At 37.2% G+C, this 24,291-nt stretch overlaps 1 protein-coding gene across 1 annotated transcript in view; it reads left to right on the plus strand.

The window, feature by feature from the left end:
- The window catches only part of LOC120626826 (calexcitin-1), a 77,832-nt gene extending 73,542 nt beyond the window's left edge, over nt 1–4,290 (plus strand). The window contains exons 6-7 of the mRNA XM_039894589.1: nt 2,211–2,423; nt 3,449–4,290. Of these exons, the coding sequence (XP_039750523.1) occupies nt 2,211–2,423; nt 3,449–3,559 (324 nt within the window). The 3' untranslated portion in view covers nt 3,560–4,290. The remainder of the gene's footprint in view (nt 1–2,210; nt 2,424–3,448) is intronic.
- The last annotated feature ends 20,001 nt before the right edge of the window (nt 4,291–24,291 follow it).

The following is a 24,291-nucleotide window of genomic DNA, read 5'->3' on the forward strand; positions in this document are numbered from 1 at the left end:
AAGAAAAAAAATCGTTTCCAGCGTTGTCAATATATTGTCGTTGTATCAATGTGAAAGGGATTTTGTGTTAAATTGAATAGGTTGTTCCTTTTATTAGTGTTTCTATCTGTATCTGAATTAATTAGTAGCAGTAAGAATTCTGAATATCTTATTTATCCCTTATCTATGCAACTGGGAACTATAGCTTTTGCACTGTGTTATACCTACCCTAGATTTTTCCTCGATTTAACTCCTCGAAGGCCCCTTTTAACCACTGTTCTGCGTATAAAAAGCAACTGCGGAGCTTACGTTTATGTTTATGTGGGTTGTGGGCTCAGAGCGCGTATTATCGCCGTCTCCTTGCTTCTACCTGCTGCTTTTAAGGAAACCGTTTGAACATAAAAAAATAAATCTTGGTTTTTAAGCGTCTTATTTAGAGCCATGGGGGAGCCATTCTACCAGAGATGTATAGCATAGCGTAGCATAGCATAGCATAATTGTAAAGGTGAAGAAATTTAGAAGGGTCGAAGTTCATTCACCGAAGCAAGCAGGGACAAATGTCACCTATATTTTAATGACTTCATTAGAAGTTTTTCTCTATGATTAAAATTCAATCAGCAGAGGTTTAGGCGATAGAGCCATAACAAGGGTGTGCTATATCGAGGAAGGCAAGGTCCTTAACGTTAAGGAAAGGTTGCGAGCAGACGCAATTAGAAATCAGACAAAAGATACATTTAAAGCATGTCATATTTAGCCAATAGTACCTAATAATGCACGAATAGATTCAATACAAGTGTGCCTAAATTATTTCCGGACAAGATAAGTATAGAACTCTTTATTATGTTACCTTTAGCTAAACAGATCCCTCTCATAATAAAATGAGAGATATGATCATACACACGCATGAAATTAATACGTTGCGGAAAAATAGAAAAAGGGCTTTATCGCCTAAACATAGAATATTTAATAATCAATATTGAATTACATTTGTTGATGTAAATCTTTTTAAAAACTTCTAAAATACTACAAATCAAGTGAATCCTTCGAATGGCGTTACACTTATTCAGTTCTAGCTGTAGCTGCATTGCAAGTAGAGGATTAGTCTCAACGTTGGTACATTACATGGACGCTCGCAACTGCAGTCTCCAGTGAAGCGCGAGGAACGCTCCAGAGAGCATTGGAGCAGTAATCCCGGTAATGGCTTCCACGAGGCTTGCTCTGAACAAACCGCGTTGCAGACGCATACAGCCTTCCGTCTCGCACGGTCAGCAGACATGAGTGGCGACGTCGTTACTTTAGCTGGCTCTAGCGTCACAGCGGGAAACTCGTTAACGAGAACCCTTTTGCCCTTGACCTTATCGCATTATGCATAATGTTCGAATCTAATATTAAGATTATACCTACTCCACCGATTTAAATCAAATTTAGCGTAGTATATGGGACTATTTTTAGAATAAAATACATATTTCTTTTCATTGATTTTGTGCCAACACTCCTATAAGCAAAGATTTATAAAGTAGTTTAGGAGTGATATAACATATAACATATTGATAGTCATGTTGGTGTCTGACGAAGCCGTATAGAAAGAGAAATCGTAACGAAAGGGCAAGAAAAGGCCCTTACTGATCTCAGTAGTAAGGGGCCTAAATTTTATATTCCTTTGTCCGTTAATCTGACAGTTATCTACTTAGTCTCACGTAAACTACAATACTATTTGGCAATTATGCGTTCTCGATGCGACTATCGCATGCTAATTTATTGGCTGCTGCAAACAGCTTAAAAAATTAAAATACTAGAACAAAAAATACCTAACAATTTAATATTTTATAGCCTCTTAACACTGTCACATTTGTAACGAGATCAAAGACGTCGTATGACTAAATGAAAATGAAAATGAAAAAATGTTTTATTTGTTATAAAAGAAAAGCAAAATATAATCAAAAGAAATTATATAGGTACATAAATTTATACAAATTTTCTTTTATTTTGCGCAGATAAAAAGTTTAGCTGTCGAGACTGTGTCTTGGAAGACGGCTAACCGACTCGTTGACATAGCTTAATAATAAAATTAAGATCCCTTGTATGCCCAAGTACGTGTGGTTGTGTTAGTCACAGACATGTGTTTGTGTGCGTGTGTGTTTGTGTGTGTGGAACTATGATAAATTTGTAAACTGGTTTTTCAATTCACCCAGTAAATACTATAGCTAAACTATAGGTGTGTTGTCCGGCAGGTGTCGGTAGAGGAGTGGGTGTCCATGTGGAACGACTACGCGCAGAACCCGTCGGGCGCGCTGCAGTGGCAGCAGCTGTACTGCCACTTCATGTTCCAACTGGAGGACGCCAGCGCCGACGGCACCATCGACTGCGACGAGTTCACCACCGTGTGCTCCGCCTACGGCATCGACGCGCAGCAGTGCAAGGCGGCCTTCAGCAAGATGGCCAAGGTAACACACCGCAGGGCGGACAGCTTACAGCTGGCGAAAATCAGATGCCGATGAAATGAAAAATTTTTGCATAACCTTTTCACATCATGAGGCAAAAATTTTTCATATATTTAAAAACTCTACAGCCTCCTTATCAACCCATTAGCTTCCACCTACAGGGCCTGGCCGTTATAGCAAGTGATGTTTTAATTACTTGAAAACCCACTAAACCTCGGAAAGCTAGAAGTGCGTGCCGGAGATCGAACTCGGCGGCCCTGAACAGGAGCTGAAGCCACTAGCCACTAGGCTTATAGCTTTTCGAGTTTCTTACAACCGAGATACAAAGAAAAACTTATAGAAATTAACTCTAGCTGCAAATTTTAATAGTCTAACTTCAGAAACATAGAACTTTTACGCAATCTTCCAACCCTCGCTTGACCTCTTTAGGAGAAGATTGTAAATAAACTTTTTGTCAGTGGATAAGAACATCCTAAAATTAAAATACATAACTTTGATGTCTCTACTACTAAAAACGCCGACTTATCCTTTATAGCCCACCTGCACCGGTGAGAGCACTCAGGCTTCCGTTAAAATCTGTTGATCTGTTTCTTTAAAACTGACGGACAAAAATAAACTTTCATTGCCGAGCCAATTGTTACGTTACTGAGCAAGGTTGGTTGGGCGAAAACCACTCCGCTTTCATCACTTACAAGACAGAAAAACGATTTTTAATTGGTATATTTTGGACATTCAAAAAGGGGTTTTTTTAGAATTTCATTATAGTTACTCCTTCCTGGCTTCTTCCTGCTAGCATCTGCCTTCTGTACCGATTTCAGTCAGTACCACCGGGTACAGGGTACAAACTGAAAAATGCATCGGGCGTCCTTAAAATAAATGAAATTCGCTAATTGGTTACAGAGAATCTTAAAACCGATATACACCAACAAACTGACATACTTTTGGATTTATGAAATGAGTAAGAATATAGAGATTTGATATTATCTTTGTATCAAAATCAAGCAAATCACACAAATTTTCTTTTCCAGGGCAAGGAGAACGTCTCCTGGGAGGAGTTCCAGGAGCTGTGGAAGGAGTTCTTCGCCACCGAGGACCCCAACGCGCCCGGGAACTTCATCTTCGGCCGAACTAGCTTCTAAAGACGCGATGTTGACACAGCAGCCGCGACACGCGGCCGAAGGCAAAACCGTCGACATTCCTCTAGATATAAATAAGACAGTTTTCCCTCGGGCGTCTTCGCACGGGCGAACGAGAACGCCGCGGCCCCATCGCACTTTCCTCTTAAAAGCTTAAACAAGTTTTCATATGAAATTAAATTGTGAATCGTGAGATACGCCATTCATTGAATGGCAATCTCACTCGATATGTTCATTGTGCGTGTGTGTTCGGATCGTAATATAGTTATCTTCTTAATATTCGATACGCGAATTTGTCTTCGCAATTTTTCCCATATTGAAGCTCAAAATAACTTTTCGATTTCTTAGGGTGTGTGTAAACAACGAACCTTTTCACTGTCAACTTTCTTATGTAGCATATCTCGTAGTTATATCTAGTTATAGTTACTGCATTCTAATCTATTGTATTCGTTGTTTGTTTAAAGATTCAATAAAAGTTCGTTACATTTAAAATATTTATGTGAAGTTGTAATAATTTAAGGTAATAAAGGAGAACGGAACGGCGCACTGCCACCGCTCTAGGTCTGTGTGTGTCCTGAAGATGCAGATGATATTTAGAGTTCGTTACATGGCTAGAACCCTGACAAAGTATTGTATAACACACACAGTTGCATAATTTAGTATACTATCAATTCCAGTTGTTACGCATTTCAAACCTTTTATTATATGTATTATATATTATAAATAAATAAAAGTCTACGTCACCCAAATTGGTTTAATTTGTACTACGGCGAGTAAAAAGGTTTTTACCTACTGTTACTAATAAAAACCTATCCTCAGGATATCTCTCCGCGACAGGAAATCGATGATGTTTTGTCGGGTTAGAATCTAATGATGCTACAACTCCGCCCGCTTACCTATTATGGAGAAATTTTGAAAATATTTACTATAAAGCAGTAATCGCACCCTGTTTAAGAGTACGCCAGTTTAAGAGGCATCAAGGAATCTCTGTTTCAAACTAATTTGGGTTAATTGGATATGTTTTTGGGATTGGGTGTGAGAAAAATGAGGATGGAACGTCAAAAACAACAAATCATTCGCAATTAGTGCAATAGTTTAATCTGAATAGAATTATTGGTAGCTATCGTCTTCATTACCAACCTAATAAACAGGTGGGTACAGAGCTACTTACTTGTGCCGGAGATACTATTATGAGTCTTTACTAGAACCACGAAGCCTTTCAATGTTGGCGGGCTGAAGTTCGTAACTAGCATCTTGGTGGGTGACGATGCAAAGGTGATAATGGCCGGAATCGTTAAATCCATGTACTTACCGAAACTCGGAAGAAAGTAAAGTGTCACGGTTCTCTGAAAGCATTCACTCATCTATGATCCAGTTTCCGGGTCAGTTCAACGTAGTAAGGCTGATTTCTGCTGGCGCTACTCATAATAATAAACTGAAGAAACCATCCAAAAACCATCGGTTTTCATTTAAAATCCTATGAATCCTATTAACGATTGATAAAATAACTACTAATCGTTATTTTCTCTCACATTATCGATATTAACGTCGTGTTCGAGAGTCATTCAGTTTTTTAAGATTGTGATTTTTATGCACTATTGGAATACGGCTATTATACTGAGCCTTGAGAGCTTTCCCAAATTTTCTTTCCACATCAACTCTGTCGCCGCTGGTCGGGCCAACGCGTGTTTCTTCATTACTAGCTGACGCCCACGATTTCGTCTGCGTTGGATTTATTGTCAGTAAGAAGTGTATATGTCGCGTCGTACCCCACTCTGCCACACGCCGTAACCAGCACGTTTCAAAGAAATATCACCGTTGATAACTAGAACTATACGTCCTAGTTAGTTTGATTAGTAAAAAACAAAGTTTGTATTCTTTAACCTATAAGTAGGGACATAGGGTCTCGAAGACCCATGCCACTTGACGTTAATGTAAAATAAGGTACTAGCCGGATTCCCACGCGAGTCGACTTTAGGCACGAAACGCCCAACGAGGGAGGTGGTTCCATCCGAACAGGTCAGTTACACTTTTAGTGCTTGTCCAAGTAAGGACTATCGCAATGCTTATTTTTGCCGCTAACCAGCATTCCAATGCTGTGTTCCGGTCTGAAGGGCGTGGTTGCCGGTATAATTACAAGCACATTCGGTGTAACACCTATGCCTTAGGATGATGGACGCAGGGCGGCATGGCGCAGGGTGTTCTTTGCATGCCCTGCCGAGATGGTGGCGATGGTTTTGCATTTCCCAACATATGTCCGTCTGCTTGGTTCGTCAATAAAAATACATAAAAGAACACGCATTCGAGTTTCTTTCAGTGTGTTAGTGGTTGTTCGTAAGATTAAGTTTTAACTCAAATGTTTAATTTCAATAGAAAATGTATTGTATGAAACTAAATATTCTGTATTCTATTCCACCGAATATGATTATGATACGTAGGTGCGCTGATAGGATATAGGAGTTTTCAGCCTATCATTCAGATTTAATGGAATCACGGCCATAAAAGCCTTATTGCGCGCGTAAACCCGCCGTGGAGCCCGTAAACTGTAAAATAAAACGAAACGTCTCTCTCTACGCAAGTTTATGTCCTCCATCGACAAGACGAGAGATCACTAACATCACCATCATAATTTTGCCCGACTGCGCCACACAAAGAGGAGCTCATATGTTTTCTTCAAGACTTTCAGCTCTCTTGTTGCTGGCATATATAGGGCCGGTCCTTTTCTTAAAGAAAAATTGTAAGCGTTTTCTGGCACAGCCAACGCTGAACACATGAGGTCGATGGTTCTCCACATGAGGGACTATTAAACAGCCTAATTAAATAATGGAACCAAGGTAGGTACGGAAAGTTTAACTCTTAACGACTGAGAAACAAAATATTAGTTCAAAATCAGTTGAAAAGAACCCGAAGTACATCTTGGCCTTCATTTAATTCAGACGAAGCTGAAATTCAAAAGCTAGTAGACTGTACAATGGTAGCTTGGCACGCATCGGCGACGCGTACTACGCGATGTTAAGTAGCTGTTAATATAACAGTTAAGAGAGCCTGCAGTTAATGGTTGTCGTTAAATGTTCATAGCTGGAATTAGGAACAGGTTGGGCAACAAAAGTTACGAGCAATCAAAAGCCTATAATCGATTGAAACTGGTCACGTGCAGCGCATAAGGTAAGCTTCCATGGGTACGAGATATTTAACTTATTACCGTCACAATAATTAGTTATCAGTTAAAAGAAACAAAGTTGATTTTGCGGGTAAAGACTCTAGTATACCATATTACGATTATTTCTAGTAGAGGCTGGCGCAGCGACACACTATGAGCTGGTTTGGTAAAAGCTGGTAGCTATAAAATCAATGGGATAAGTAGAATATTTGTTTTTTTATTCTCAATTTTATTGTTATGTTCCTAGCTTTAAAATAAATAATCCTTAAAAAAATCCTTTTAATATCTTATATGCTACAATCTCATGGCTGGTAATTATATAATTCCTATACCCCTAGCAGGCTAGTGCGCTATAGACCGCTTCATTAGTCAGGTACCACCAGGTGAAGCTGCAGTCAAGGGCTAACTTGTAGAGAAATAAAAAAATCTAAATAATAATAATAAGACTTCGGCATCACTTTCCTTGGGCTGAGTTGGAATCTCAGCACGCACCTTTTTTAAGTTATGTGCGTTTTAAGCAATTTATATATTTCACTTTCTTAAACGGTGAAGGAAAATATCGAGGGGAAACCTGAGAAAATGACAATGTCTTAGAGTTTTCCCATAATATTCTCAAATGCTTGTGAAGCCCATTAAACCGAGACCCGTGCTCTGTAGTGGGCCGCTGGTGGCCCGTGCTCTCTAATGGGTTGATGTGTTGTTATTTAATAATAGTTATGCTCAAATAGTATTTGTGCACGACTTATTATTATATAACATTGTACAACGAGTAGATCTAATAGAATGGCTAGTTTTATGTAAACTAGCCATTCTATTAGAGACTGAAAGCGGTCTAGTAAACATTTTATTGTTAATACTCTTGAGCATAAAAATTTGTATATGCTGGTGATCTAGGAACTGGTGTTTTAATGATTTAAGTTTTTAAGTTTATAAGTTCCAAGTCCTAGATCCTATTCCGCTAAAATCGTTTTCACAAAAACTTATGCCTGTTATAGAATACGTTGTCATATCGAATCACCTTTAATTGTTTTGGTTAAACATTGTTTTTCAGTCATTGATTTTTATATCAAATTTATTCCACGACTTCACGTCCTACTATTTTCTTTCTGTAAATAATAGGATAATTTAAACGAAAAATATTCCCTCCTTTGTTTTCCCCGGCATCGCCCAGGTACCTGCCGTGCCGACAAAATTAATATGCTTCTTCAGAGTCCGGGAACGCTACAAACACCGCGGAGTGTAAATTTTATTCTGCGCATTAAAGTGCATATAGCAGATCGTTTGGCTTCCTTTTTACATTTGCCTATTTCTTGCAGTAAGTATATTCTCAAACAGTTATAATGCACTAATTGTATTTAATCTGTCATATCGCATCCCGTTGGTGGAGTAAAGTCCAGATATTTGACACTTTTATTCGATATTCTTGAGCGACTTGTATAAGTTACTAGTATTGTATACTTAACGATTGAAATAAATCATTATACGATTCTGCCGTGTCCACTGTACTTTTGAATAGACCTTTTATCTCTATCTCTGATAGATAATATTATGTTTACTTCAAAGCCTCCGTAATATAAAATTGAATTTGCTCGAGCCAGCAATTTACCTCGGAGTCATTTGCAAGTGATCAGAAGTTTGAATGGCTCGCCGCCTCGCGATTTGCAGCTCAATGCTTGAGCGGTCGCACGACCGACTACCGGGATACTAATTCAGATATCTAACTATCTGTTATCTACAGCGGAATCCCGGAATCGGAATATCTTGTGGTTCAACAATTTTATAGACTGGACGGCTCCGTACCTACGCTTCAATCTCTTTTCCGTAGATATCTCAGCTAAATATAGCTCAAGGAACTGAACGTAATTCAGAAATGAAGAGATCCTTATTTCTGTTTTCGTCACGTAGAGATATTTCAATCATAGCTCGTTAAGTGAATTTTTTTTGAGTAGACCTTCTCTTTAGTGTCTTTTGAAACGTCAAATCTGTCGGTTTGTAGTGGTTCTACCACCGGTTTAGTCAAACTCAGTAGTAGCTCTGTTCCAACATTAACGATTTGCAAATTAACATTCATTATCATGGATCTTTCAAAGCAACCATGTCAGTATCGGTATTCAGTGCGCTATTTCTGAATAGATAAATAGTTAATAACTTTCTTCTGGAACGATGGCATTTTGCAAGTAGCCTGATAAAAATAGATACTTAAATAAAAAGGAAATATTTTTGTCAAATTTAAATTCAAATACAAAAATATTTTATTCATGTAGACCTCATTACAGGCACTTATGAAGCGTTCATACATTTAACATGTTACACTAATGTTAGTAATGGCGATAACTGTATTCGTTAACTTAAAACTAAAGCTAGGAAGGTTCCAAACGCGCCCTGGTCCGAGAAGAGCCCACAACAAACTTAGCCAGGTTTATTAATTTTGATATACGAATAAAAGCATTAGCGCATTATTTAAGAATTTCCGTTTTCCGTCAGTTTGTTACTTAGCTATAAATATAAACGACTCATGTTTTTTATTACACTCTTCAAAAACATTATTTTGCAGAGATATGCGAAAATTGTGATTTCGTAGCAATAAAGCTATTTTTTCCCATTCGCAATTATAATTCAACCTGTCATTCCCGAGACGTGTCCAATGTTCCCATAGCTCACTAGAAACGAGCAAGCGTTGACGCGGCGATATTTTAACGAACTGTTTGTAATTTCGTCACGTCTTCACGCCGCGTCTGGGCGGCCGGCTAACCAGTCGATAGCAGCCGGAGACTCGGGAAACCTAATTAAAAGTTCCCAGTTGTGATCTGAAAACAATGGACAGGAATTTAGAACGAAACTGTAAACTTTAAGTGTTTGGACAGCATTACAATTGAAAGTAGCTTCCGAACCTAACTAAAGCAATGTAATTCGAGTACGTTGCGGATATTTTTTCATATTTTGCGTATAAACAATGAAATGAAATGAAAATTTATTTGTTTACATAAAACAATAGCAGATAAGGCGGACGACTTCTTTCATTTCATTTCAACAATGACTAACAAACCAAAGAATCTTTAGGGTTTAAATCAATGAATGGCTTATTTGATTATTGGATTATCTTGTTCCTACGTATAGTTACAAAGGTATTCATAAGTTTTTAATGTAATGGAATCGAATCAGTTCCAACATGATGGCGGATGGCTGGTATAGTATTAAGGTATCAATTAGACTAATGTTTCGAAGGTGCTGACAAAACTATATATATATATAACAATGTTATAATATTGGAAATAAACTCCATCATACAATCAAACAGTTTTCCCTGTCCGATTTCAACCGGTTTCAGTGGTTAATTTTCAGAGGGAATTTCCAACTACGCGGGAGATATTATAGTGCACAAGTGTGTGTGCAAACACCGGTGCACTCTTTATTCCCTCACTCCAAAATTCCGATGTGATGGCAGATTCGACACGACCGGAAAGAGATCAGTCGCAGGACCGACAGTTTCACGTGCGCCCCGAGGCACGGGGGAGAATTTCCGGGCTGGAACTAAAAATTTCTTGATATAATCTAATTCCATTCGTTGGGCCGACGACTGGATCCATCCCAGGACCTCGTGATCTGCAGTTGAACATGCAGCTACTCGACCAATGAGGCAGTTAATTTTTGTAACAAAACACAACGAAAGTATTTTATAAATAAACACAAGCTGCGGCGAGGAATTCAGAAAAGGAAGAAAATTGGACAAAGCCGTGCTGCATTTCAGCGGTTGAATGAGTTGCGATAGCGTCCCGCTGATGAAAAGTCAACAGGTTCTGAAAATAATTGTGTTTAAAACTGTTTTAACAATAGTTTACGTCGCTATCATTTTAGAGGAGCGAGTAAACATATTAAGTCATGGTCAAGATATTGGAACGCAACCACTCGTTGTCGGATTTTTCTCGGAACATCACAGATATCCTTTTGTAGGTTTATAGAACCACCATACCATACTTCCAGGTTAGCGCTTCGTCACCTTACTCGTTGTACATCATCATCAAAATTAACCGTCAATATATTATTAACCAGGTGTTGCCTGGTCAAATGGTTATATATAGGGTTTTTACAAATCCCGTAGCAACCATTTGTTTATTGGATAGAAGCTGGCGTTACTTTGCGGAAATCCATGATATATTATCAAAATGAAGCTTAATTTGCGAAAAGCAGGAGAATCTGTGTGGTGTAATTTATAATTTCTTCAATCCTTATACTCCACACCAAACAGATCTTCGGCAATATACCCTCTACGCACGTTTCGCTCCGAAACCGGAGCATCCTCTGGAGATGTTGACTTTACAATGAATAATTGTTAAGTACTTACTTACTTTACTTACTTCGCTGGGACTTACATTGTGACTACAGCACAGTATAATTAATATTGTGAGAGAAATGCTGCTACGCCCAGTGCACTGTGCACTCGCAAGGTGAGGTTATGTCGGTCGCTTAAGCGATCAAAATGGGATCAATCACAACTTTAATTGGGAAAGGTGGCGGTTGTAAAATAATGCGGGGGATTCTTTGGAGACTGCCAATAGAAGTGAAAACTAAATCTACGTTCACATATACACAGTATACATATAGCGCATGGAAAGCGTTCAGTGACGATGAGACGAGACCATGATTTTTGTTCACCCAAAAAGACAACCCGAACCCCGCAACAATTATCATCATCATACATCACATTGTGTAAAAAAATTTAAAGCTAAATGTTTGAAACCGCAGCGTGTACAGTTTGGAAGTGCGCCGGGTACTCTCATGTTTGCCTGTCGCCAGCTGCCGCCGCTAGATGGCCCGGGTTGACTACACGGTGCCACTCCCTGCGATAGATTTGTTTTCTTCGTTCGCTAGTAGTCGGTGAGAGCTATGCTAGGAGTATCTCTACGAGATCAAATCAGATATCGGCAGATATATAGATTTGCCCCCGACAATGTGGACAGATGACATGTGGATTAGTTGCTGCAAGCTAGTAGCCCTGGACGCAGATTCTTCTTTCATCGCTCCAGTTTCTCAGTTGATGTTTAGGAAGCGCCGGTGACCTAAGCTTCTCTGAAAAGCTCGCGAGCGCTCTATTGCAAGTGCACTTGAAACTTCTCACACCTTTGATGCTTGATAAATTCAGAAAATATCATTAGTATTAGAATTGAATTTTGGTTTCAGTTTGGAATGATGAATTCAGATTTGTCTAAAGTATGTTTGTCATGAAAATAATTTTCTAGATTATTCCAGTATATCCCAAAAATGCTTATCGTCCGCGTTTATTGCGGTTTCTTATAAATCCCGTGGGAACCATTTGGAACTTTTCTAATGAACTCAATCATATATCTCTCACCGTTTTGTTCGATCGTTTTTTCTCCGACTTACTTTGCAGATCTGACTACTACGCAAAGTTTTCAGTTGAATATATAGCCTATGACACTCCACAATAACGTAGCTTTCTATTGATGAAATAATATTGAAAATCGGTTAAATTGGTTACCCTGTCGATGGCCTTTTAAATGAAATCTTAATATATTTTATATTACTTTTAACATACTTACTAAAGCCTAGTAATAATTGTTCTAGAATATTAAGTTCAACCTGGTTCCAAACGGAATGCTAGAGACCTACTCACTGAATACTAAGACGTGTAACGTTTCAGGCGTACCTAGGGCTTACCCGCTCGGGCAGATGAAGTGGCGCGACAAAGAGATCTTGCTCCCAGATTAGCAACTAAAGGAATTGGACACGCTGCACGCACGCCGGCACGGCAGCGTGACACTATGCGTGACACGACGCGTGACACGACGCTTGACACTGGGCACACAGGGTGTCACGGGCGGCGGCGGCGAGGCTGCAGCTAGGAGACGATTTAATGTAATTGCCGCCTTTGAATGCACTGCACTTTCTGAAGAACCGTCAGCAGACACAGATTAAAGTCACCCATTGAAGAAACAAACATTAATATTTGATGTATAATTAATGAGAGGGTTAACGGTTCAATAGTTAATTTGTAAGTTTATTTTGCTTACGAAAAAGATACATCAATATATCTCAAAATATACATCATGAAACTGTAATTTTAATTAACTGTAATTAATAACTAGATTTTATTGGTGAAACCTTTAGGTGACAACTGTGAGTTGTTATTTATATGATTTTTCAGTATTACTTAGCAGGATTACGGAAAATAATGCCACAACACTTTCTTAAATAATCTTTAGCGTAGCTAAAGCGTTAGAACACTTAACTTATTAGGATTTGTCGTAAAATGATAAAAAAAAATAATATTGTATTATTACTTTTACGAATGCAATAATGGGAATATAATTAAACCCATACCAAGAAGAAAGAAGAGTGTGGAAACCGAAAGAAGTTAAATAAATTCTTTGTTACAAAAGATTGTTCAGTTGCCTGCTGACGGTACTATACATGCACACTGTACACTGTACAAAGGTTTCCAGTAATGAACTCTCCACCGCAACAACTGTCATACTCTGCACCGGCACGCACGCGAATGTAAGCTCTGCCACTTTACGATATAGTTCGTTATCCAATGCAGGAAAGCTAATAGATTACGGCTTACTTGAAGACAACACTTATTTGAAGACAAGTTCTTCATAATAAGTTTGATGTAACAATATTATCTTTCTCAGACAATTTTATGTGTTACATTTTCTTTAGCAAATTTATGAACACAAATATAAAAATATACAAGCAGACATTCTGAAATAAACTCTTATTACCAAAAACATTTTCACTCTGACAACTGACGTAATCGTGCATTTGCGTGGAACAGGGATCGCGCGCCTCATGTGAGGTCGAACCTCGGCTCAGGCGACGATTGGAGTGACGAGGTTTCGGACCGGGATTAATCCGCACGGACTACGACGGAGTTCACGTCCGAATGGCGTCAGGGACCTCGACGGGAACCTCTGCTTCGCCGGCGGAAACGCTGTGCAGGAGTAAATGTGTGCCGTAATAGCAGCGTTGTCAGTAGTCATCTGATCTTCAAAGTTGCGAACGACATGTAAAAGGCTTTTTCTTGTTCAGAGTTGCGCTCAGGTCAGATGAGTGCACATGAGCGCGCATTAACGCCCATTTATATAACATATTCATTGTTTAGTGTACGGGAGCTATGGTGATACGCTCGACCGTAACAATAGGAAGATCTTCCTCCGAACGGGTGATCGTGCTCGGGGACCGAGGTCCGAACATTCATTTTTGGAAGTTGTATACATATATAGGCATTCTTAGTGAACACTTCGCTAGAGCGCCATCTAGTTATGTTATGTGGAGACCGCTACATGTAGTTTTCGTGCTCCGTTATAAGACGTTATATAATATGTTTCTTCTGTCTCTTGTAACATGATGTGCTTAAAAGTGACCTTTCGTATTAAGTGTAATCAACCCTCCTCCAGTTTAACTGTTAACCTACGTTCTCAGTAAATTAACAAACAAACGGGATGTTTGATGTTGCAATAAATAAAACATAAACTTTAACTATACAATAAATTAATGGGTAAACAATAAAACAGCTAGCACTATTGAATCAATTCACATGATTCCTGCCCTGCTCTGTTCTCTAATTCTTTCTTTTCATACTTGTACAGACTCACGGTGAGACTACACCATAATAATAATTACTATACATTTAAAATCTTGGTAATGAGCTTGAAAGTAAAGCTAAGGATACATCGGAAGAACGAGTGTCCTTTAGAGATTTTTAATATGGTTCCCATGAATTGTAAATATTGTTCAGGAAGCGAAAAATAAATCAGTGGCCTTATCGCTACACAGCGATATATTTCAGAAAGTAGGTATTTAATATATTCATACAAATACACACTATACTATACAACTTACTATTTTAAGAGCATCATCTATTGAAAGTAAAAGTTAAGAGATTTATTTAGCTTTATCGTCAACGCAACAGGCATAAAGAGAACTTCTCAAAGAATAAAAAAAATGAACTCAGCATTAATCAAACATCTCCCAGAACTACCTGCTTACGGGTTTGGATACGTTAGTAGATACTTACTATTAATTATTTTGTGGTTCTAAAAACATCCACTTGCCTATGCATTCTTCCGCTGTGAGAAAATATTTTATCCGGTAAATTTATTTTAATTAAAATAAAAAAAAGAGTTTATAATTGTTTGAGTTCAAGTACAGTGTGTCAAAATCCTTATCTAAGCGAGCTAGGACTTCCGCCGTGTACGGCGATGTCGTTACTCGCAAGCTCGCTTCAAAGAGAATGCGATATAACAATGAAGTTAAAGGGAGCTTATGCGCCTCGTGAAACTTTGATTTCTATTCATTATCATACTGAGTTTATTATGTAACGATTACTGGAGGAAAATAGGGGCACTAGTCTTCCTCAAGTTATAAGATGATGATTCTATTGTTGATGATGCAGACGCAAGGTTTCGTCGCCGAAATATAATAACTATTCAATTCATTTTTGGCCTACGCAAACATTTTGTTATTTTATTCCCTACAAGCCCTTGACTGCCATCTCACAGTTACTATTCAGTCTATAAATATTCATTCGTTTGGTATTATGCATTATATAAACATTAGTTTACATCCTGGAATATGCTCCCAGTAAATACCACTAACAGTTTAAAAGGTTATGTTCGAAAAACCAATTCTTTGTCCTACTCATTTTACATTTGATTCAGCGAAATGGGAAATAGAAAAAGGCATCCATTTTCGATGCTGCACCTGTGTCAACATTTCTATTAAATCCTGCATCGCTATCAATAAAATTTTATTTGGCCATAAATACAACGAAAAAACATACTTCATTGTGTTTTCCTTTTGCTATTCACATGATTTTTGATGGAAAAATGGTATAGAGTGATACAGACATTTTACACAATTTCAAGATATACATTATCTTATATTAAATAATAAATGCTCAAATACTGCTGTTCTGAAATTCATCACAACATTAATATTAAAGTCTTCTGCTGCCCGTAAAAGATTTTATTTTTGAAGTGAAACTTTATTGAAGTTGGAAAAAAATTTAGTGTAACTTTTTTCAGTTACGCGTCACATTTTTTCGTTACGCGCCGTCTTTTTCTTGTCCCAACCACGGTTAATTCGAGTTTATTCGAACTTCAAATGCATTGCAAAATTTAAACGGCTGAAGACGTAAGCATATATCATAATACTAATGATGTTGTTAACATTGTAACTTCATCGATAGATTTTTCTGTTCTTTCTTCTGACTTATGTATGGCTCAATGCCAAATGGAAAATAGGATGAATATTTTGATTGTTGCACTTTATATATCTCCAAATCAGAAGTTGGACGATATTATTAATTTTTTCTTCCTCCTCCTTCTTCGTGCCTCTTTACTCGGTTGCAATAATGATAAAAACCGATCTGCATTAGAAAAATCTTTGAAGCTAGTTAAATTTTTGTAAGATTATTTCAATTTTATATATTATTAAAAAAAAGTCCTCCAACATTAACAACAAGATCCGGCACTAAAATTGCTGGAGTTTTTATGGAATGTAAACAATATTTGACGGCCGACTGACGCAGTGGGCAGCGACCCTGCTTTCTGAGTCCAAGGCCGTGGGTTCGATTCCCACAACGGGAACACGTTTGTGTGATAAACATAAGTGTTTTTCAGTGTCTGGGTGTTTATATGTATATTATAAGTATTTTATTTATATTACCTATTCATAAAAATATTCTTCAGTCATCTTAGTACGCATAACACAAGCTTACTTTGGGGCTAGATGGCGATGTGTGTATTGTCGTAGTATATTTATTTATTTATATTTATATTTCATATTTCAGTTACCATAAGCCATAATAATAATATAACAATTAAATTAAAGCTGTAATAATCTTAGTAGTAATAAAGTAAAATGACATATTTGTATTCATGTCCATGATAATAAAAGCCTTTTGTTAAACTTTATCTAATTTAACTTTATTTAACCAGTTTCTGTAAAGTTGCAGTAGATCATTTTTCGAAAAATAAGGTCTTTAAGAAGTTTCACTTTTTACGTGTGTAGTCTAGTACACATTTTTTTTATATTTTTTTTTCTCACTAACACTTGCGCACAGACAGACAGACAGACAGATAGACATACACACACACACACACACCCACACCCACACACACACACACACACACACACACACACACACACACACGAAATTAAGATTAGCATGTTGCATGTCTCTTTTGATCATTGTTTTTTGTTATCTTATATTACATTTTTTAATTTGTTTAGATTTCTTGATAACTAACCAGTGAACAGTGGTAAATTTTAAGTATTGTCAGCACGCTGGGCAGACTGGTTGTGATACAGTAGTTGCAGTAGTAGCACGGAGAACGTATATTCTGATCTGCCGTCATCACACTGCGCGTTCTGAAGGCCATAATTTAAAATTATGTATGTCAAGTAGACCTACTATGAGCATTTAATGAAACGTCAAGCCTGTTTGACGACCTTTCATTGGTTCAAAAGGCAGGTTCTACCGTGAAGAAGCAAGTAAGAAACTCCAACTTCAAAAATGTCCAATGGAACCATCATTGTATATCTCGCGAGAGATTAAATAATAATAATAATAATCATTTATTTGCAAGAACGTTTGTACAATATCAAGATATTGGTAAACAATATAGTCATTTTAGAGAGCATAACATTGTACAAAATTGATGATTGAGCGTGCAAATTTGGTTCGTGGCTATTAAAAAATATAAAAAGATCAACCTTAATTAAATGTCAAATTAAATTAAAATAAACACTACAAACACATAAAGGAGAATAACCTGCTTCCCAATCACTTGGTATCAAGAGATGCATCAATTAATAAAAAAAAGAACAGCAACAGACAAAATATAACCATGTATTAATAAGGAGGAAGTATATTTACAAAATACTCGAGAACGTTAACGAACTAAGCCGATGTTGTCCACCATTTGAATACTGATCTTTGCAGCGACAGCACCCTTCTATAGCAACTTCAAAGGAGGATTCGTGGAGGGATGGAGGGGCGGTCGTCGAACCCGATAAAAAGATAAAGGAATCTTTTTAAAGGGATATAGTGGAATTAAGGGGGTACTCAGAAAAGTTGGTATCTAAAATTTATATCAGCAATTAAAACTGGTTAAAAACACCCTATTTGAAAAACAAAATAAATGTTCCTGAAAGATACGCAGTGTACATCGTCTCTTTTTAATTTTAGTTTTAACTGACGGCCAACTTTATGATAAGGGAAAAACCATCGCTACACATCATATTCTTTACACAGAGCAACACTTTGCTGGCCATGCAAGGAACACGTCCTACAAAACGCCGCCGTGTGGCCTTCAACTTGACGCGAAGGTGCTAAGCCTAATGCGCCTGTAATGTCACCGACACCCGCACGCTTTATCTTTTAAAATGGTACTTAGTGGTGACATCTTTTTCGTGACCTATGTACCTAGAACTAAACCTTTGAGTATAAAACGCTCCCTTGTTCGTTTATAGTCATTTGTCCGCTCAAAACGCAAGCTGAAGATATAACCAATTCCAACCCTCCGTGGGAACGGAGCATCTGGTCGTCTTGTATTTATATCTCGTCTCGGAAATAATGTTATTTTGCTGTTGCTCTTATTGTTGCGTTAATTACGACGCTGTAAACAAGGATTAACGACCCCACGGGGTGAGCCTTCCCTCAGTGTTCACGTCGGCTGGGCAGTGAATGCCTCCAAAAGGTCGGGGACATTCCATCTGTGATGTACAAGGATGTGTAAAGAATAGAAAAACACCTGACCAATTCCGGCCACGGTTTCCAATTTCCAGAGAGATTTTCCAACAACGCGATATATACTATAACGCCAACACATGTGTGCTCCCTATTTCCTAACTCGCATAGCCCAATGGGACGGCGAATCTGACACGGCCGATTTCCAGAAGGAGAATCTGTATGGTATAATTTATAATTTCTTCAATCCTTGATGTTGATTTAACAATTATATTTATTATACTTAACAATACCAATGAAGCTCGACCTGGGGATTCAACCCAGGCCTTCTTGATCTGCAGTCCAACTTGCCCACCACTAGACCCCTTGGATTTTCATTTTCAAGTTCTGCTTCGCTAAACTTTTCATCAGATCTATGTGAGATAAACTAAGTTAATATTCACAAGAATATAAAATACTATTTTACATTCTTGTGAATATTAACTTGAAGAAGAATATTAACGAGAAACCAGATTAGGTCAGGTCTCAGTCGAGCACTAACTGCTCAATCTAACTTTTATAACTGTCCAAACTATCCTAAAAAACTATGAGCGGGATATTATATATGCTGAAAAAGAAGTCTGCCAGACTTAAATGCCAATGTCTTTTTAGTATTGTTTCATATGTTCTTAACTCTTTTTGTTAGTTTTATTTCCAGAGAAAATTATTACAGTTAGATAAACTACAACCATTGCAACATTCATTCAAACTGTAGGACAGTTTGTTGACGAGATCAGTTCTCTTATAATTGAACGTAGTAATAATTTATTAGATATTAAAATTATTTCGACTTGTTAGACGTCTGATAAGTCCATGAAAGATCTGCAACTGGGTAGTTTACAGGCTCCTCGCAAAAATATCCCTAAGTGTCTTATTTAGGACCCTTTTGAAGATTAACTGTCTACTGAGTTTAAGACCACAAATGTGTTTTCCTAAAGCTCAGAAGGAAAGATCTTAAAACAGGCTGGGATCAAGAACATTTGTTGTCTAACCACCGAAGTAAATAACCACAATCAGAAAAGACTAAATCAGAATTAGAATATGTAAAAATTCAAACGCTTGGTGCTTCTCTGTGGGCGTGACGCCGCCGTCCACTGCAGTAATAACTTAATTTAATTACAAAATTATAAATAAGTAGCTAAAATAAAACCAACTTTTCAATTCATAGTTTGATATGTAACTATGAACCGTGAGAGCTTTACGGGTACTATGATATAATTTGGAACAAACTTTATAACATGTGGACGAGCATCAAATTCTGTTTTTAAAATCATAAAAAACCGGTTTCTAGTTCACTACCGCAGTAAGCAACGAAACTTTCTTTAGAGAATACATTTCTCTACAATTTTTTTTTATATTCGTGTCGTCTATTAAGTTTAATTTTCATAATATATCATGGAATTCCGCAAAGTAACGCCTGCTTCTATCCAATATACGTGTAATCCTTAATATTATAATAGGATTTTTTATGACCTTACTTTTTATATAAACTTCGAACTTATTGAAAGACCTCACTAATTGAATTACTAATTTTATGCAGCCTGCACTTTAAGTTCATTTCTACTTCCAATATTAATATTGTTACATGATCATTGTCAACAAAACATGTGACATCGCCAGGCAACATCGAGAGGCTTCTATCTTATCTCTGTCTCAGCAACGAGCTCAAGAGGCTGCATCTTGTTAAGCTGTATCAGCAGCAAGATAACAAGGTTCGTAAGGCGGATGCCTCAAGCGAGAAAATGTTGATAGTTGGATAGCATACTATCATTAGTGCATTGCGATTTTATCAACTATTCAAACCTAAAAATAAATATCGAGCTTTTGTCTATCCTCCGCGGTGTAATTGGTAAAACAAATAATTTACTTAGTAACTGTTCATTGTTAAGCCAACCTCTCCTCGGTTAGATCACTAACAAAGCTCTCTTTGGTGTGGAATATAAAGATTGAAGAGATTATAAATTACATCATTCAGAGTCTCCTGCTTTTCGCGGAGTATAGCAAGTTAAGTTTAATATTCGTTGTATATTATGGGATTTAGCAAAGTAACGCCTGCTCCTATCCTTGCCTGCCTGCCGTAGCCCCTTTTTTCAGTATTGATTAATGCTATCCCGGCTTGAAATTCGGAACAGATATAACTAATTCTCGTAAGCAATTGTTCTTTTAGGCTTTGGGATAAGTAAGGGCAATAAATATAGACTAGGTGTGTGTACTCTAAGGCATACCTCCCGATGTAACGAAATTACCCGTTTGATACATAATAAATAAATAAATAACTAACCCTAAACCTAACCTTTAAGTAAGCTAAGTTTGTGTAATGGTACAATTTTTAAGAATAAATTCAAAGTCAAATATTTCCTTATTGAAATAGACACATAGATGGCACTTTTGATGCGTACTTAACATGTAAAATATGACATAGGAGTGAGTTGATGGCGATAAATAAATTCGTCAACTTAAAACTAAAGCTACGAGGGTTCCAAACGCGCCCTGGGTTAAGAAGAAGCCCACAACAAACTTAGCCGGATGTTATTTATTTTTCGTTATCACCATCTCACATTGTCATTTAAAAAGTATTAAAGAAGCAACCTGGTTAGAGCAATAATTTACACCCAAGCATTTTTATCGTTAACATAGTCCTTAATACTATAATAGGACTTTTCTATAAGCTTACGTTTCATACAAACTTTGAACTTTTACAGAGACATCTCCAAGATATCAACTGGTAAAATAGTATACAATTTCCTTTAAATGAATTACTAATTTTATGTAGTCTAGTATATTGCACTGCAAGTTTATTTTTGCTTCTAATATTCAAACTATTGCAGTCACATTTTCTCTTAAATTTAGATATATTTTTGTGAACATATATTATATTTTCAAATATGTATTGGCTAAAAACTGTCATTATCTTAACATCTTTAAATTTATCTCTTAATGACCCTCTCGGACCCATTTTATAGATCGCACGAACAGCCCTCTTCTGCAGCATGAAAATAGTGCCAATATCTGCAGCATTACCCCATAGTAAAATTCTATATGACATAATGCTAACCAGGGTATAATAATATACCCAGACACTAAAAAACATTTATGTTATCACAGAAACATTTTCCAGTTGTGGGAATCGAACCCACAGTCTCGACTCAGAAATGAATCAGAGATAGGTTATGAGTTTTTAAAGCATACTTTTACAGCAAGTATGTATGTTCAGATCGGGCGCTCGTCCGATGTGCAAATGTTTATAACATCTGATTCTATAAGGTGCCAAAAGGTTGTCCGATAGAAGAATAAGGGGCCTTATACAAGAGATTTTGGTTTAAGAGTAATTCTATAATAGACTGACGATACCGAATTTTGTTTAGTTACAGCGTCGGGTTGAAATATAATTATTCACCTTGTGCTCGCTACGCAGGCAACGGAAGTTGTTCCCGGCGACGGGGTGCGGGGCGGGGGTAAAGCAACTTTTGCATTTTATTGAAAGTGGATCGCTACTCCAAGTAGGCTCTTATATAAATATTTCATGAGCCCACACAGGCAAACGGCGTGTGGGCTGGACCTATATAACCGCTATTCAGTTTTAAACGGTATTGTTTACATGAAAATCGGATGCGTATTGTTAATCGGTTTATTTTTTGTGGTGCGTTACTCGTTGATGGTTTGCGCGTTATACATACTCACGTTAAACCAGTCTCCTGGCAGATTGAAATTCGTAGTTAAAAGTATGTATATAGTCACAATTACAGGCTGCGCTGAGTCTCATCAAAATCGGTGGAAAAATGTCTTGACCAGAATTATCTTTTTCGAAAACCTTCTTACTACTACTTCTCTGAGTTAAAATAATTGCACTATAAGATTTTATGCGATAATAACTGAAAATCGATTGCGGAAAATCCCTCCTTCCAGAAATTTAAATACGTATTTAGTTTAAAATTGAATTCGTAAAATGTGAATGCTGCCCAAGCTCCTTCAGAGCGTGTAATTTACCAGCTGCACTGCGAACTTTATAAAATAATTGGTCAGAACAAGCATAAAGTCGCTTAGTAATTTAAAAAGTTTCTCTTACGTAACTTCTTTAATAATCATTCTTATTAACGTAAATTAATTATCCAACCAAAAACAATTTAATGCTAAATGTTGCATAGCTCACATTGTCAAATCAATCAGGCCTCACGTACCTATAGTTGAGCTTCTGACTCTACACGCCCCAACTGTGCAGCAAGGCCTAACTTCACAAACTCTACGCCTTAGTTAAAATATGTGGCTTTTATGTAAAACTGAAGAATAGTAGATACATTTTTCACCTCACACCCATGAAAATGTTTTTGATGGATGACATTTTTTATATTATTTATATAACAAAAAGGAGTCTCTCTTTCAGTTTTGAGGCCTCTAGCGTCAAAATTGCAGAAGTTTTATAAAAATTCCCATACCCTAGGTAAGGTGGATGAGGGATAAAAGCTACAAGTTGTATAACTTTTTCGTCATTTTGAGTACTAATACTAGCTTACATAACAAATTTCTGCTTTCTAGATGGTGTAATTCCTTATTATGTTTATATAATATTGGTAATTCTTCTGTCTTTAGTAAAGATATATATATATATGATTGGGTGTAAATTATTGCTCTAACCAGGTTGCTTCTTTAATAGTTTTAAATGACAATGTGAGATGGTGATACCAAAAAAAAATAACAACCGGCTAAGTATGTTGTGGGCTTCATCTTAGAGCCGGGCGCGTTTGGATCACTCTTAGCTTTAGTTTTAAGTTGACGAATTTAGTTTAACGCCATCAACTCACTTCTATGTCAAATATTATCAAGTAATGGACGCATCAAAAGTGCCATCAATGTGCCTATTTGAATAAAGAAATATTTGACTTTGACTTAGATAAAATATAATGCATAAGAGCAATAAATACTTAATATGTTTAATAAGCCCTAATACCACTGATGCCACTGCTATTGACATCATATCCCGAGAATTTTGTTTAGAGAAACTGCGCAAGTGTCAGTATCGGCTCGGACGTTACCGTAACTCGCGCTAATGTTAATTAAAACACCATTCGAGACTATTCCGCTTGGTTTCGGTCTACATGTGTTAGGAAGATAAACCTATCTCTGTACCATGAGTTTGAGTGGTTGTACTAATTGTTACATTATTCGTATACCTAAGCTTCGTTTTACATTCCTGCGCGTTAAACAACTAGCAGCCCACATGCACTAATTATGGTGATTCACGAGACACAATTGAACGTGGAAATCGCGTTATTTTTACTCGTCATCGTCATCGGTATATTCATGTCCCACTGCTGGGCAAAGGCTGTCTCATAGGACAGAAGGAATTGGAGCATTGTCTAATGCGGGTTGACGGGATTGAACATGCTCTTCGACGAACGGTGGGAGACCTTACTTAGGGTCGGTATTAGAAAGTTCTAGACTTTATTCCTAATCTAAAATTTGTACACTTTAAAGCTAGTAATTGGGTTACATCACTAAGATTAAATTAACAACCGTTTTCGGTCTCCTATTCGCCGTACGTCTTGGGAGACGGTTCAAACAAGTTTGTCGTTTTCTATCTATGTTAACAAAAATTATATATTCCATAAGTCTTGATAACATTTACCATATAAGTCATTTGCCGGAATTACGGGCGCAAGCTAGTAAATGAGTGAAGTGTAAATTGAGCCAAGTTTATTTAGCCTTATTTAGAGCTGAAGTGGCGACGCCGTTGTGGAAGCTACAATGAAGAGTCCCGAGCGATTTAGAAATAAATATAATAAAGTTTCCTCCGAGCCGGAGCCTGGGAAACTCAGCATGGTT

The sequence above is a fragment of the Pararge aegeria genome, chromosome 10 (genome assembly GCF_905163445.1).
Source record: "Pararge aegeria chromosome 10, ilParAegt1.1, whole genome shotgun sequence".
NCBI lineage: Eukaryota > Metazoa > Arthropoda > Insecta > Lepidoptera > Nymphalidae > Pararge > Pararge aegeria.